This window comes from Manduca sexta, chromosome 27 (genome assembly GCF_014839805.1).
Source record: "Manduca sexta isolate Smith_Timp_Sample1 chromosome 27, JHU_Msex_v1.0, whole genome shotgun sequence".
Classification (NCBI taxonomy): Eukaryota; Metazoa; Arthropoda; class Insecta; order Lepidoptera; family Sphingidae; genus Manduca; species Manduca sexta.
The window spans coordinates 17799273-17817124 of record NC_051141.1 but is presented as its reverse complement, the minus strand read 5'-3'; the positions used below and the strand labels follow the sequence as shown (position 1 = coordinate 17817124).

General features: G+C 37.1%; 1 protein-coding gene across 2 annotated transcripts in view; it reads right to left on the bottom strand.

Annotated features, from left to right (window-relative positions):
• Positions 1–315: 315 nt before the first annotated feature.
• Positions 316–17852, bottom strand: part of LOC115447438 (gamma-soluble NSF attachment protein) — a 62655-nt gene continuing 45118 nt past the window's right edge. Inside the window, exons 4-8 of one of the 2 annotated variants that reach the window (XM_030174479.2) lie at positions 17558–17713; positions 15923–15993; positions 13884–14031; positions 5799–6044; positions 316–4983 (exon numbers count right to left, since the gene is read on the bottom strand). In XM_030174479.2, coding sequence (XP_030030339.1) covers positions 4870–4983; positions 5799–6044; positions 13884–14031; positions 15923–15993; positions 17558–17713 — 735 coding nt within the window. In that variant the 3' untranslated portion in view covers positions 316–4869. The remainder of the gene's footprint in view (positions 4984–5798; positions 6045–13883; positions 14032–15922; positions 15994–17557; positions 17714–17852) is intronic. The other variant, XM_030174480.2, reaches the window with a different exon arrangement.

The window sequence follows — 17852 nt, the reverse complement described above, 5'->3', positions numbered from 1 at the left end:
GAATTTGTGTTTACGACCTTTTTTTAAGTCGCTACAAAATTGACTTATTAAAGTTAGGTAAAAAATGAAACCTATAGCATGAAAAAAAGGGAAAAAGTAAAGATCACCAACAGAAATTAGTTTTAAGACGATACTCTCAAATTAACAATTTTGAAATAGGTCATTATTTTATTAAGTGAGCGAATTATGCGATTGCAAATTATTCCAATGATAATTCGATTTTAGATAATTCACGCAAGGGAAGCGACAGTAATCGGTTTATATGGACCTTTCGCAAATGGTCTAGTCAATATGTAGGTATAATTAAACAACGACTTACTTGACATAAGTTTATTAATGATTATTATATCTTATGCACGCAGCATAATATACCCTAAGGCAACTAATTCATCTCACTATAGGAAATCTTAACCATCCAAAGATTTTTAAACATACGCGCTGAGATGACTGGAAATTTTACTTTAATTTAAAAACCAGCTGGGGCCTATTACACATAACATTTATAAGAATAAAAGTAATATTTTTCGGTTAATTTATATTTATGTATAATTATTAATTAAGCATATAACATCCAAATATTTCTAATGAATATATTGTTTTAGAACCAAAACTATGTTAAAATAATACAATAATTAGGCCTAGTTATGCCAAAATGAATAGAAAAAAATCTGGTAATCAGTTTCATATCTGCCAAATAATATTCAAGAGCGCAAACAATTTTTATGTTACATTTAAATTTTAACATCAATAATGGATAACATTTTGGAATGACTAGGTTTAATTATACTGAATAACAAATATAAAAAATAAGTATTTATAATATAAAAAATATATATTTAACAATTCAAAACTATAATTTAAATAAAATAAAACTAATTAAACCAACGCCTATACAATTACAACAAAACTGAAACTAAACATCACATACTAAAATTATAATTTATCAAATTCTCAAAACTATTGATTAATTCTTAAAATGCCAAACCATATAATTAAAACATAATCAAATTTGGCGATTACTATAATATCCATCATGTCATATTACACTATTTTCGAAAATCTAACATGTAAGAAAATATACGTACGCTTTGCGATTAAACATACAACATCATTAATAGCACAATGCGAAGAACTTAGATATGATAATTTATTTAATATATAAGTGCAGAAAAGCGAACGCCATCTATTGGCTCTAACTATAAGCTTTACCCTCACATGCGACAGACTGAACTCTCAAAAACTCTCGCGCATAGCGGTTATTAACCGCGGGAGACGATTTGAAGTCGTGCGTTTGATAAAGACTATCAAACGAGATGAACAGCACATAGATCGTTACAGACGCATTGCACTTCTGGCAACACATTACATCTCTGCTACAAAAAATCGCTCCGAAAAAAATGCGCGCAAACTGTACTAGTTGTTTGCAGATGAGTTGTTATAATTCTGCAAGACACCATCCACAAGGCGCATTAAAAGTCGCAAAGTCGCACGACTGTACCGCGACAGCGACTAATTTATATGCGCCCCAATTAGAATCAGTCTGTAGCACGTAAGGATCGACACAAAACCGCGAGATCATGTTCTTAACATTAAAAGCAGTTATTATTATAAGCAATCTGTATTTATAACCTAATCTAGAATATGACGTGCATTTAAAATGTTTAATTCAAATAAGTGACATTAGGTTACGTGACTTGTTCTAATACAAACTAATCACAAACAACAAAAACCTTGGAGTGGATTTAAAATGGCAAAGTTGAAAATAGGACCCGCGCGTGTCACCTACTATAAGGCCTGGAATACACATGCTTGGGAAACATTATTTATTCACACATATTGAGAGAGTCGGTTGCCAGTGAGTGATACATGGACATAATAAGCGTTAGATTTTTGACGATTTTTTAACGTAAGCCGGTTTAGGTAGAAATTTCGGTCATAGCATAAGTACTCCAGGCACGTTTCCTTATAAGATATACTGGCTCTATGTTTGTCCAGTTCGATAGATAAACCACTTAACTAAGAACCACGTCGCCATAATAAGTAATAAGCAAAGACAGGCGTGGCTCCGTGCTGGGGCACGCGACACTGTATTTTTTAAATACATATATATATAAATATACACTTTGTGTGATGGAATTTTATATTCTTTGGTTTAAAGTTTTAATTGATTTTTTCGGACTGGCCGGAAAAATTACGAATTAGCTCTATGGGCAGCTTTAAATTTATGCGAAAAAATGTATGCCGGAAAGTTCCCTTTATTTCGATTTTGACTTTGAGGCAATTAGAGATGTGATTATATCGATGAATAGATTTGACGCAGTAGTATAACACCTCGTACAAAAGGCCTCTTGCATAAGCACTTCACAATAGGCAAATTGATTGACCGAAGTAAATTGATGGTCCAACCTCCTTAATCGTCACGTGTCGAGTGCCCAAGCAACTAGAATAAAGGTCTGGGACACGTCCGAGTTAACAACATTTGATAATTGTTGAACTGCAAATATATTTTTTATGATCAGTGAGCACAACTCGCAAATCATCGATATCCATAAACGTTAGTGACTGACGTGTCCGGACAGACCGGAGATTAACATGTAACGGTTATGCCGGCAACACTAGCGCCGCGCGGACCGGTTCGCTCAGTCACATCCGTCACAATCCTACACAGCGATATCGAATTGTCACAGATAAAAAATTGACTATACAGAAGGGAATGTATAGACTAAAATCGTATGTACAATGGGTACTAATCACTTGGCGTTTATGAATAAAATTATGAAAATTACAAAATAATTTTACAAGGTTGTCTGGCGTGCTAGATTCACACAACAGTAAGAGAAGAGGCGCGAGGACACATTATATATATTGAGTTCAATCATTTTATAATTTTGGAAATAGCATCGATATATACGACCTAGTGACATCGCCGCGTCAAATTACAACTCGACTCGCTCTCATATGCACATAATGACGTCACTGTTGTACATTACACGGAAAAAGCAAGTGATTACATGTACACTCGAGTATGTTAACAAAAATGGTAAGAATCGGGTGGGAACATGAGATCTTCTCATTCAAAACTGTGTCAAATGGATTTTGCAATACAGTATAATTTTACTCGTTCAGCTGATCGTGTATATGTCCGGATATAGTACTAATATAGTTAATAATAATTTTTGCATGTTCCCACTATATCGCGGGTTGACAAAGAAATGTGTATTGTGTACCTTTATTAATGCCAAACTACTTTGGACCTGATGCGACATTAATCAAAAAACAATGTCAACTTAAACGACACGTCGCCGCATTGGCCTGGGCCCTTATTCCCTATGACAGCGTAAACTTGTAACACGGCTGTGTTGTTATCTTCGTGAAATTAACGTGGAATGGTATTCTGTATGAAAATTTCCATTGTCTTGAACGCGACGCGGTGCGTTACATGCTTGTTACGCATTGTCAAAATGACGCGTGTCATGGAGAACAAGACTACTGTAGCAGTCAAATAGAAGTGGAATCAAGATATATTATTTAAGTTGTGAACAGTTATAATGCTCTTGCAATTATTTCAGTTTTTTTTTAACCCGCGATATCGAAACTCAAACATGAATAACAAAATGGCGTAACCACAAAATGAGACAGCAGAATTCTCGATGGAAATAGTTGTTTTTACTGCCTAATTCTGCTCTTCGAACCGCTTTCTTTTCACTTAATTTGGTTATAAATTACTGTTTTATACAATATACTGTGTCCAAAAAGGGGGCCAATTATACTTGATGTCCAAGTAAGTAACAATTCCAATGTATAGAATCGCAAAACAAAATTTTATTTTTACAATTCTGCCGTGGTTATCGAAGACAGTAAGTCAGAAATGGCTGTTTTGTTCAATTACATGTTAACTAAGTTATCTTATCGTTCTCTCTGCTGTTTATGTAACAAGAAAATACATTTCTAATTTAGGTAGATGTATGGAACCTAAATAGGAAGAAAGGTCGTTTAACGTAGAATCCAAATGAGTAAAAAATAACATACCTTTGACTTTCTGCCTTTTTTATAACCACGTCAAAATGACTAAACAGTAATACTGAAGTACATATTTGATTTTAAACGGAATGCTATAGAGTCGCTTAAATATATTCCTATAATTTCTTTGTAAAACTACATTACCGCCTTACGATCTTGGCGCACACTCTCTTGACAAATCCTGTTTCTTTCGGGCCATTGCACTTTCTCAACCTGGAGCGGAAGTGTTGCGGGTCCGCGACAGCCGTATTCACAGGCCATAGAATTATCGTATATATTCCCGAAAAAAAAGGGAGTTGGGAAAAAAAAAAAAAGTAACCAGTTACGCCAGTAAACATAAACTTTAAGGACGCAGCACGGATCTTGGGCTATGGTCTTAAGGTGGGAGGGAGATCTGCGCAGGGGACGGTGTTGTGATACTAACCAAACTTGGGCCTCAATAAACTAAGCACTAACACACAATGTGCAGAAACACGATAAGCATGGCATAGACAGACGCATGCGCATGCTTTATTACTCATTATTAAAATACGCGTCAAACAACTTGAGCACTCTACCACTTGGTGGGGGATGATGTTTACGGAGCTGTCGCTACACTTAAACAAATCCCCACCAACGGAAGTGAGCTCAAGTTGTTTACCGCCTATAATAACAATGAGTACTGCAATCAGTAACAAAACATGCGCAGACGGCTGTATGTCATGGTTCTTAACATGCTATGTACAGCATATTGTGTACTAGTACTGAATCCGTCGAGGCCCCCGGTTGGGTGGCACTGTCCCCCTGGCATTGGATCCCCCTCTGTGGCTCAAGAGCCGCGTCCCCTACACCGGTAGAGCTCCGGCGCGCTTAGCAGAGCTCCTCGTCGTCGTCGTCCTGCGGCTCGGGCGCGCGCTCCGGCTGCCGCTTCTTGTACGTCACCTGCTCGTACGGCGACTCCTCGATCTCCACCTCGAACCGGTCCTGTAGATTCAACATTTAAACGTCACACGACCTGTTTTTAAAAATAGTTACTAGGCGTTTCCCGCGGTTTCCCTCACATAGAAATTTTCAACAACGCATGTAAAAACAGCGCCATCTATCACTCACATAGAACTCAAAAATAAGTGACAACAGTGTCATCTATCGCTCACATAGAACTCAAAAATAGGTGACAACAGCGCCATCTATTAAAAAAAATCGCAACAATAACAAAATGCTGGGATAAAGTATCCTATGTGTTAATCTAGGTCATGGTCTAAACCTGTGCCATATTACATCCAAATCCGTTCTGTTGTTCTGCGTTTACTTTTAACAAATATCCAAACATTTTCAAAAATCTTTTATATTTTAAATATTAATAAGATATAAATTAGTAAGGTACCTTCTTTGTGATATTGAAACATTGCTCAATAAAAATTAATAATAATATAATTTTCCGTAAACCATATTAATTTGTCATAATATTTAATCGAAACTCTACACAAGCATCGATTTTCTTTAAAATCTCTAAAAGCGTTCCTACAACTGCCGTTGGAAAGTAAATGTCGCTATCATTTTTATTTTTATATAATTTAATTTAACTTACAAACCGCAGTGACTTTCTCAAAGTTTTTTTATGGCAACTATTGTATATTATGTCAATTTCAAGTTGGGTTTTCGATGTTAAAAAAATCGAATCATCCAGTCAAAAGTTCTGAAGTAACAAACATAAAAAAAATATTGCCGAATTGAGAACCTCCTTTTGAAATCGATTAATAAACACAATATATCGTTCTACACAAAACAGCTATACCAACCGTGACACAAGACGTCGGGCTGACGTAAGATGGCGCCGCGTTCTCCCGCACGCCAGCCTTCATGATCGGCTCCATAGCCTCGGGCAGCGGGATGGCGGCCGCCAGACGCGCGTACTCCACGTCCATGCTGCGGATGAAGGGGCACGTCAGCGCCTTCTTCGCCATTTCCCGATCCTCCTCATCGAACGCCTGGAGTAGCTGCTCGATGGTGTGCATCTCAGACGACTCGCAGTTGTTGCCCCACTCCTGCAAATAACATTGGTTTGTTTAATGTAAGGGAAATAAAATATAGTAGCGTTTTACCTTAAAATAAAACGCTTGTTATGTCCGGAGACTCATTCGGGGTCAGATAAACATAATTTGAATTTAGCATCTTCCGTCCCGCGTCAGATCTCAACGTAGGGACATCCGGTTAGTCTACTCGATGACGTATTTCCGGTTGCTGTTCTTAAGGTGGCAGTGGCACGCATTCTCGCTCACTGCGGCCTCAAAAACTTAAAAGTTTTCGCGAATATTAGGCATTGAAATAAAACTATTTATGATGATTATATCTCTGCAAAAACCAGGTATATACAAGATAGATTGCAACTGCGGCCTCTCTTATATCGGCCAAACAAAAAGAAATATAGGGACCCGCGTAAAAGAACATATAACTGACGTGAAACACCGACGCTCGACGATGACTGCAGTTGCTGAACACTCTAATGAAAGCTCCGATCATTATCTGCGACTAGACAAGCCACAAACCCTTACCAAAGAACACCGATTCCTGCCTACGAAGACTCGCAAAACTATTGAAATTAAAAAGCATAATTACAATACAGAAGATGGTTGGAAGCTTGCACAAGCCTGGGATCCAGTTCTACTTTAATTAAATCGGTACCCAAAAGACCGGCTGCCGGACTTCAAAACACTGTAGACGCATTCTGCATAGATCGGATCGTCAACAGCTAAAAAATCGATGGTCCATATGCAAAGTATTGAATCGAAAGTATTGAATTAAGTATAGAATCGAATCTGCAAAATGCATTTTGCAGATTCGATTCTTGATTTGGAGAGGGGGGGTCGTACAACGCGTTATGTAATATTGATTTTTTTTTATTTTAAAACAATAACAAAGGTATTTTAGCGACTTTACGGTATTTCACGTAACATAATTGTGAATATTAGAAAAAAATTGACACTTTAGAGTTACATAACTTTTTGAGGTCGTGGCGGGGGCGTATAGGAAAATGTTAAGGCGCGTTACATGGAGAGGTGGGGTCAAAAATCTTCAATAATTGCGATACGTAATACTTGAACGACCCCTAACCGACTGAAAACAACCTGAAAATGCCTACTTTCTTCAAAGTACATTTCACATATCCTCAATAGTTGTAGTGATTGGTTTAGCCTTCCTACACGGGGATAAATAGCTAACACTGACGAGACGCAGTCGTCGACATAAGGTCAAAAGTCAACCCGATAGAACGTAAACCATCAGTCCTTTTTTTTACCAAAATAAACCAAAGCTGGATACTCCCCTCGTTATATATATATGTGAGATGCTAAGTAAGGTTAGATCATATATTCCAAACCCCCAGCACAGTAACAGCAGAACAGCACAAGTTCTAAAATTTTCAATTAATTTTAATTCTAGAAAAATTTGCTGCATAACTAACATACCAGAGACAGTGGATCCCAAACAGGAGTTGGGACACTTATTACCTTTGTATTTCTATATAATAAAATTCTTTATGTACTTAAATGGATTCATTGTATTACAGTCAGTAGAAATAGGGATTTAAAAAAGTACGTTACGAAGATTTAGTACAATTCTGCTAATGACTAATAAACATACTTCCTCATTGAATAACAATTTTCAAATTGAAAGATTCCAACATACTATCTTACTGACTTATAGATATTAATACATACACCTAAGACTATCTCAAACCCCCTCAAAAATGTACACTTGGTCATCAGATCTTTAGGTTAAGGATTCAAACCATCCTTACATCCAAAAACCTCTAGCAATACTCATTCAGAGAAGGGGTTACCTTTCCACTCTCAAGTTAATAATACTTTGGGTAGTCAGAGTCGTAAACAGAGGTGTGATGGCACTGGATCACAAATACGTTACCAAAAACGTAAACGACTACCTCGATAAATGATCAAATACAGTCTCATTCATTATTAAATTCAGGGATGTTATGGAGCTCCGTAACCGGGACCGAAACTATCGGATATCCGAAATAAAAATATATCCGTAACCGTAACCGTATCCGTTGAAAAAACTTCGGATAAGTTACGGATAATATGTTTCGACAGGTTCTTGGTCACCGCTCACACGCCATCTTGTATATGTAGTTTGTTTGTAATGTTTAATCATAACATACTTAAACTCATTCATAAATAGTATTTTTTGTATTTAGTAGGTAGGTACTTCATTTAGTAAAGTGAAGGAAAAGTGTTGTGTTACATATTAAATTGATTTTGCAAAATGTAAACAGTGTGTTAAAAACTTTTCACGGAGAGGAGGTGGCGCTACTCTACTGAAACTTTATTTCATATTAAAACACAGAGGTTTTCCGAACACCCATGTCCCCCAATTAGTTCATCGATACTTAATAATCGACGATGACGACGAACGATAGTAAGTAATCGTCGCCCTACTGTATTACATAATATTATTATTTTACTTTAATCTATTATCCGTAACCGAAACTATCCAAAACTACCGGATAATCCGAAATAATTACATATCCGTAACCATACCCGAAACCGATATAATTTTATTCCTGTATTCATATCCGTATCCATATCCGAAATTTCATATCCATAACATCCCTGATTAAATTACTTAGGAGTACGTATAAGGTGTTGAGGTTGCATAGGCGAACACAAAGTCTCTTTATATTATAATGTGAACTGGCAGCATAATAGTATCTATTTTAATTGTTGTATTTAAACTGATTAACAATGTAGTGTTGCTACTAAGCGCTGTATGCTAGCTTGTTACGGTTGTCTTCTAACGTGCAATATATTAGAAAAATATAAGTTATTATTCCACCGAAAATCTAGTTTACTTTCACGCTTATTCTGCTGTGCAACTCTGCAAGGGCGACTTGAAGCCCAAGATAGGGAGGTGTACACTGTACAGATCCAGGTCAGATGTAAAACTCCTATTCAATTCTAAGGAGTTTCGTTTTCATATTCGTTTGAATCCATGATCTAATACTAGGCCAGGCACCATTCGGGCTTGATGTAAATTTAAAATCAATCTAGGCAAACACCTATTTCCCAAGACAAAGTTTATCTATGCGGGCAGAAAATACCACTTATAAAAAGTGCGAGACAGCTTCACAGTAATATGGTTAGACCGGCCGAGAATATTATAGACCACCAAAATTGTTTTTTGTAATAAATTTCAAAATTTCGTATATTGATTGAATCACCACCAGACTCGTTCCGCCCATTTTTTTAGTGAAACTCCTTGAAGCTTGTCGCACTGTATAAGAAAAAAAGCTTAGCTCAGTTAAAGCGAGAATTTTAATTATTATTATTATTTCTTAATTTTTTAATCCAACGCCAAAACCGTTTTACTTCATTACTTATTGTATCTAACTGTAAACTTATAACTGAAAGCTAACAGTATTTTATAATAATTATATTTTTTTTATTTATACATTATATATTATTTAAACTTAAACATTTAGAGATATGAACCGTCCGAGTAATAGGACGCCAAAGAGCGAAAAAGCGTGCCGCTGCCATCTTGTGAACGGAAACCGGAGCACGACTGTGTGTTTTGGCATTACATAACCAACTTTATACGAGAAAGACTATCACAGGTGCGTCCACTGCGCAGACTCCGTTTATATAATAGTATATACTAAGATAAAATCCTTAAAATTTGATTTAAAGAAAAAAATGTCGCTTTACGACATCCTATCGGTTCATACGTCTTTATAAAGTAATAAATAAAGCGAAATTTTTAACGATGTTTTTTACGTATAAGACCGCTAGTGTCACCGCTTTGGAACGATTTATAATATAAAAAAAAATGATTTCATTATAGAAAGGGGAATAAAGGAAAGGGGAAATATAACCGTATTACAACTGTTCACGAAGCAGTAGCTTCATGTGTAACTAATTTACATCGATAAGGATTTAATTCATTTTGTACCATAATTAAATATTATGAGCCATATTATTCTGTTATATATTACTGATTTCTGAAATTTTTAGTCAGATTGTTGTTAAAGTTAACCAACTAGCGGTCTCTGAAGGACGCTAGCCGAACTAATTCTTAAACAACAATTGTAAATCCTAAGTAATTCGAAACATCGACAATAGATGGCGTTGTTCGAACAAAATTCCGACAATACTTCAATATAGAACTAAATTTAAATGCGATGTCTATTTTTACCGCACAGCTATAATAATTATACAAGCACTTGTAAGGAATACTTTTTAGTAGTAATTAATGAGCAATATAAGGCTAACCTTTAACGCGTCAGGTTAAAAAGCGAATTGTAGGTTCGCAAACCAATACTGTATATAGATGCGAACATTAGTCGAACTACTTATATTTGTTTAATGCACTTTACAGTCTTCAGTTAGCATAGAGCTGTATATGCTTTTTAGATGATGTAATTACCTCTACACTTAGTATTAACTACATCGCTATGTGAGGATAATTGAAAAAATATATTGCATCTCGCGTCAGCGTTAGCATGATGGTTACATATTATAGAAGGAATGATGCTAGAACTGGTCTTAATTACATATGCTCAGTTCTGTAATCTGACATTAAAATAAACCTTATAAGCAACTATAACATCATACGGTTATAAAATAAGGCAGCAACTGTATTGTAGATATTTGTTTGCAACATCGCCATGGTAACATATAGCGTTCTCTTTCACACGCCTACATCATAATGGCGGTGACGTCACGCGTCAATAATAGTAATTAAAGAATTAAATTTTTCTTATTTATTTTTAAAAAGATTTGTTCAAGTTAAATTTTTCTTTATTTAAACATAAATCTAGAATGGTCACTGGAATTAACACAAAGAATATTACATACACAGAATATTACAGGCGCAGACACGTTTTTTTTTTCATAAATCGCAACTGCAGGACTTGCAAATGCAAATTTGTTTCAAAGCAAAAGCTGATTTAAATATCTATTCGCTTGATGCATACAAAATATCAATCGTCCACAACCGACACAACTACAAAGAAGAAATTAAATTAAGGCGAAAATTATAAATTCGACTGCGCTTCGTATTTCGATCCGCTTCAGATACGAGTCACTGCCTCAGCCCGGCAACTTATGACCAATCCATAAACATCATTTTAACCTTCACCTGATCCATAATACAAATGGACCAATTGGAATAAAGTTGAATCGGCACTTAGATATGAGCCACTTGATTGGCTTATTCTTGCCGGTAGTTATTGGTAGGAAATGTAATCGGCCGTAGGTAAGTATGATATTTCAACAATATATGTGGTGTCTAGAGTCATTTTATAGCTTGACCAAGAAAATGAAGCACCTACTTTGAGGACCCAACTCTTGCTTTATCGTTAAATTAACATTGTCAGTACAAGAAATTAGTTCCAAATTTTACTACAATATGGCGCGGCTTTTTATTTTTCTGGACGGCATGTAAACCCATATTCGTGTATTTACAAAAGCACACATAAAAATATCTATAACATACGCAGTAAGTTCATGTCGGGTTAGACTACTGCATTAAATTCGCTGAGCTTATCCAAATACAATGAAGTTGGGAATTTTAATTTACAGTGCATTAATCTACTCACAAAATATGCTGGAATACAATGATTTATACTGGAGTTCGAACCCAGGACCTTGTTCAGTCGAAGTGTGACGACATCATATCAGCGCGAGAATATTGCGCTCAGCATTTTGACATTATGCAATAAAATAATAAAACTACAAAAATCATTAATGAATAGCGAAAAATTAATGCGACTATTTTCAATTGACTCATTGATGGATCCTCCCGCAAGTCACTTGGCTCATGTAGAATGTTTACAACATCAATATATGTACTACGTACTAGATCTGACGTTCCAAACACTCACTGTGTTCAACTGAAGTGTACTGCAATCCGGTATTGGTTACCATTTTTCATATAAGTACTCTATTTGAAGCGCTTTATTAATACAATATGTTTAAAGTTTGGTTAGACGACGATTGATGTTTTAGTAGTGCAGCGAACTTTAGTTCTACCTCCAGATTTTGAACAAATAGTTTACATGGTCGTTCGTGTCTATGGAATATACGTCAACGGTTTATAAACAAAGACATTAAACTGTATAGTTAGTTATAGACCGGGCCTGAGGACCAAATTTATACTCGAAAGTTATTACCATTTAGTAATAAATCGTTGTCTTATCTGATATGTTTCAAGATGTTACATCCTTAGATATTACTACAAAAATAACATATTTACGGAAAATATTTATTTATGCTAATAAGCGCATTATAAACGTGCAAACCACGATATGGAAACAAATGAAGTTACATTGATGTTTTGCTATTTCAAAATAGATTGAGTAACCATCGCATGAGCGCAAAAAATTCATGTCAATTTTCCCAGTGTCCACTTTATAGAACTCTAGTCGCCTGCCTTACTTTAATATTCAACGCAAGCTTTTCCAATAAATTATATGCAGTTTATATGTACGGTATATTTTTCATTAAGCAACAATGATAACAAGTGTCGCTCGACATAATGTAATGTGAGGTACACAACATGACCCGCGTTATAATAGGGTTTTTGACTTATTTTTTTTTTATAACTTTTATAGAATATCTACGTTTTATTAATTCTTAAAGAGAAGAAATCATCAACATCTGATGAAAAATCCCCAAGTTATGAGTCATAGAAATTTGGTAATCGGGGAGAGTGTCAACAGAAGAGACGAAATACTGACATGTGACGTCAAGGGCATTACGATGCGTGCGAAAGAAAGAGATGGAGCGATATCCCTACTCCACGCCCACTATTGCATGTAGCAATATTTGAAATTAGAATTACTGGCTCATTTCTTATCAAATTTAAATGCTGTTTTCACAGAAGGATTTCTTCTTTGTCTTTATTGCTGTTACATACTAAATAATGCACAAAATCAAACATAGTCAAATAATTCTATTGTTGCGTGTCCATGACAATTTATGGTTAACACGTGCCGAAGCGGTGACGTGGCAATTTATTTTTATTTGGCAAATATTTGTTTTTATAAATAAAATTATGCTAATTAATACAAAGTAATATAACAAATTATTAAGTGGCTGTTAGAGCGCTGCTACCCAAGCTAAGATTGAGGACTTGTGTCATGTGCGTGTGCGTGTGTGTGCGTGTGCGTGCGTGTGCGTGTGTGCGCGTGTGCGTGTGCGTGTGCGTGTGCGTGTGCGGGCGGGCGTGCGTGCGTGTGTTTACAGTTTCATTGTAGTCTTTAGTCTGTAGCCATTCGAATTGGAAACTATACGGTATTAAATACATTATTAGTGTAACATCCAACTAAGAATAATGAAAATCCCTAGTTGTTATGTTTTTTTCTCGATTACCTATCACTGTCGCACTATTTCCTGTGAAAGGTCGAAAATGCATCTACGTTTTTTGTGAAAGTTTTGGTACTTTTGGATAATGGTACCCGCCAATTTATTTAAATGAAATGCCCACCATAAGCGAGGCGTAAAACCAGCATAAATAGCCCAAAGTGTACATCCGGTTCCAAATAGGCCGGCACAATTGTGTTGACTGGCGAGAAATAACTCTCGTCCGTCAACACTCTTGTAGGACCCCACTCCACTCACCATCCTGTCCAGTGGGACCACTTTCACAACGTACACGTATAAAACAAATATAGCGCTGCCTTTGTTAACTTGTAATGACATGACAGTGAAAGCACGAGGTTTCAAATGTGTACAGCTGGCACTACATTTGACGTATTTAAGCGTACATTTGCATGCCCAATGCACCATCAACTTTGTACATAAAGTACACAAAGTCGATATTGCTTTGCCCACGAGACACCAACACATATTTTGAGTAATGATTACCTTGTACGCCTTCTCAGCGGCCACAGGGTCGCCACGAGCGAGTTGCACCAACACTATTGCGACGGTTAGGCGCCCCAACGCCCCCATGTTCCCCGCCTCTTGGTGGAAGCCAATCTCGCGTCTGATGCTGTCAACGGCCTCGTCGTAACTGAGGAATGATATGGGCCTTATAACTAACACCTTACGAGCCTTTTTACAACATCGTAAAGTTTCGCATTTTTTTTGTAAGAAAGCATTTTTTTTTATTAATTCTTAAATGTTCATGTTTCCAGTTTTTAGTTGGATAATAAATCAGCACACTTATTGAAGTTGTATAAGAAAAAAATAAAAAATATATTTGATCTTAATAAAGAAAAAGCTTAGTGAAAAGTGCGAAATGTCATTTACGATGTTCATGAAAAAGCTCGATTTGTTGTGCGGTAATATTTACGTGCACCAGTTCTCATTGTTTACTGGCGTTTCTCGGGTCTGCATCTGCCGATCCCTGTAACCTATCCTAACTGCTAACTACAGATTAACGGTAAGTACAAACCAAAATCTTTAAGTCTAAGTCCGACATGGCTTTGTATAATTTTATCTAAGGTGTGATCCCTTAACGTTGTGTCCAATAAACAATCCCAATCTCAATCTACAATCCCATTCCGAAAATGAACCAATCGAAATAACTCATTTGTAACATGTCAAAAAAATTTAGTTCTGATTGGTTAATTTTTGAAAAGGATCGAATAAGCAGTTGGGTTCGTTCATTAAACATGGCGGTTAGAGACGCTATGTACAAGCGACCGGTCATAAAAACCAAGTCGAATCGTTTTGATAACTTCCGTAGACGTCGTGTGGCGTCGTCATTTTCAATACCTTATCAGAAGTTACAGTTTATTTAGCACCTATTTTTATACTATTTTTTTTATTATTGTTACGCCAGCATAGACAGACGACCGGCCTGATGGTAAGCGGCCACCGCTGCTCATGGACTCAGCCATGCCAGGGACACAGACAAGCCGCTTCCTTCCATACGGACAATACTGTTTTTACGCTTCGTTTGAAGAAGGAAAGGTCATAGCGCTCAGGCAACACCGACACAGGTAGATCATTCCAGAGCTTACACGTACGTGGTAAAAAAGAACGCTGGAACCGTTCCGTTCGGGACCGGTACGTCCCCAAGTGATAGGAATGAACTCTACTGCGGGGATGAGTGGTGCGATGGTAGAAAAGTGACGATGGTACCATTTAAACAATTCTTTGGAGCAACCGCCGCGGAATAAACGATAAAACACACAGAGAAACCCAAAGTCTCTCCGCAGTTGTAGCGGCTCCAGTGTGTCCGTGAGATTGGCATCATCGACGATTCGAACAGCTCGGCGCTGTAAGGAGTCAAGTGGGTCGAGCTGGTATTTTGGAGCACCTGCCCAGAGATAAGAGCAGTACTCCACGTGGGGCCGGATTTGCGCTTTGTAGAGCGTTAACCTATGACCCGACGTGAAGTACTGGCTCTGTTCAGGATGCCCAACTTTTTACTTGCCAGTTTGGCTTTGTTTTCCAAATGACTCATAAACCGCACTTTGCTCGAGATTTCGACGCCGAGGATCCTAATATACCCGGAATTCGGAGAGTGACTCCTTCGAGTTGTGGCGCCATAACAAAAGGGTCCTTCTTCGCAGTGAACGCGCAAACTAGTATTTGCCCGCAGCTCCGCCTGAGTGAATAAGTTTTCCGTGACAAAAAGTAGCACTCAGGTGTAATGTAACTTTCTATTAAAATTAAATCAATTAAGTAGTTCCTGAGATTCGCGAGTTCAAACATACAAGCTCTTCAGCTTTATATATTAGTATAGATTTAAAACATGATTTTTTTGCTTTGGGCCAAGTTTATTTACTTTTATTTCCATGCTGGTAAAAGCCGGCTGCCTCCATTCAGCAAACGTCTGCGTTCTATTCTACTTACTTGACTGGTAAAATTGACGCTTTTACGAGATGGTCAATAATAATTTGGAAGATGAAATTTGCGTTGTAACAAATTATATAATGTGACGAAATACTGACCGTTCCAGACGCACCAGGATCCTGGATGACTTGCTGATGTACTCCGACCCCTGGTGCTGGCTGCTTTCCGACTGAAATTCCACGGCACACAACATTTAGACTGGCTTCTACGACATACGACATTTATTTAGCACTTCGCTTAGCGTATTCGTTAAAATATTTGCGTCTTTTGGACAAAGCAATATCGACTTTGTGTTCTTCATGAACAAAGTTGATGGTGCATCGGCCACGCAAACATACGCTCAAGTACGTCAAATGGAGTGCCAGCTCTACACATTTAAAACCTCGTGCTGTCACTGTCATTCGTTAGAAGTTAACAAGGACAGCACAATGTTTTGTGTCATACATGCACGACAAAGTGACCTCACTACACCTGATGGTAAGCGGAGTGAGGTCCAACAGAATGTCGACTGACGAGAGATGATTACCCCGCGGCAGTCGACACAATTATACCAACCTGATGGAACCGGATATATACAGGCTGATCCCGGAACACGACACACTTGCGTGGGCCACTATGGCGGGTTTTAACACCTTGTATACAGTGATCGCTATCCAGGCAGATATAAATTACATCCTACCACCAGCAATATAAAAATACATTTAGCATTTTAATTTAGTGAATCGTTGTGCTAGCCAGCCTTAGTTTACATATCGAGGGGTGGAAAACTATATGTTTTAAACGACGAAAACTGCGATTTTAAGCTAGTCCGGTTTCGGTTGTAAATTTATTCAATGCCTCACATTCCAAACAGGTAGCTAAAGTGTACATCTGAGTACTTCTTAGTGGTCTTTGCACAATCCCTACGATCCCTAACGCTGGGCTACACCCGAGTGTGTTACAGAATAAAAGTTAATATCTCATTACGTATACAAACAATAGACAGGTCCCAAAGGCGATTTATCTAAAACGAAAATAGAGCAGCTTTCTAAAGTGATGACACTCTTATGAAGGTCATTTTTATGTCTCATAGAACATCCTTTAAGCCATCTTCCCCTTGAGTTTGTCGTACCAATAATAAAACACCCTGTATATGTTTTAAGTTTATAAAATATTAATATTCAACATACCAACTCGCACTACTCGATAATTCAATTCATTTATGGTAATTCAATTAATAAGTTTATTGTACCGAAAATGTTTTTCGGAAATACAACATTCAGCCTATATCATAGCAAATTAAATTGTTAACAATGGCGAAAATATTAACAAAAACAAAGTATACTGTTGACATTGTTACCCGAAATTTAAAATAATAATAACACATTCAGTGAGTCTTAACTCAAAAGTAATTAAGCATTATGTTGTATGACCCAAATAGGAACAATGCTGATACTTTAACTGAGATATTTTTAATGAGCTGTGCAGCAAGACTTCGTGGATATCTTTCTCAAGACGGCCAATTTTCTATGTAAGAAATAAGAAGTAAGAATTTTAGCCCTGCACTTTATAGATATAAATCAGACGAGCAAACAGGCAGTAGTCATACGCTGAGTTATAGGATTCCAATTGTGTAATTTAGACAAAGGACCTATAAAACAGAGTTCAAATTTCCAATCCAATCTCCAGCAACAAAGATCCTTCATGTATCTTACCGACGGACATAATTGACGAAAACGTAACACAATACATACCGAGGATACATCAGCCGCCTGCTGGAACAGCTTGAACGCCAGCTCCGGGGCGTTCTCCTCGAGGATCTTGCCAGCCTTGTCCAGCACGTTGGCGCCGCTGTCGCCCGAGCCGTGCTGCTGGTACAAGCTAGCAGACTCGGTCGCCATTTCGTACACCTGGGGGGAACGTTTTGCATTTACTTATGCTATGCACGCGCGCGTACATCACACGGCCCACCCACGTGCTTATTATTTGTTGTAGAACCTCTTGTTCTAATATAAATTAAAAATTAAAAACATAAATGTCTTATGTCAA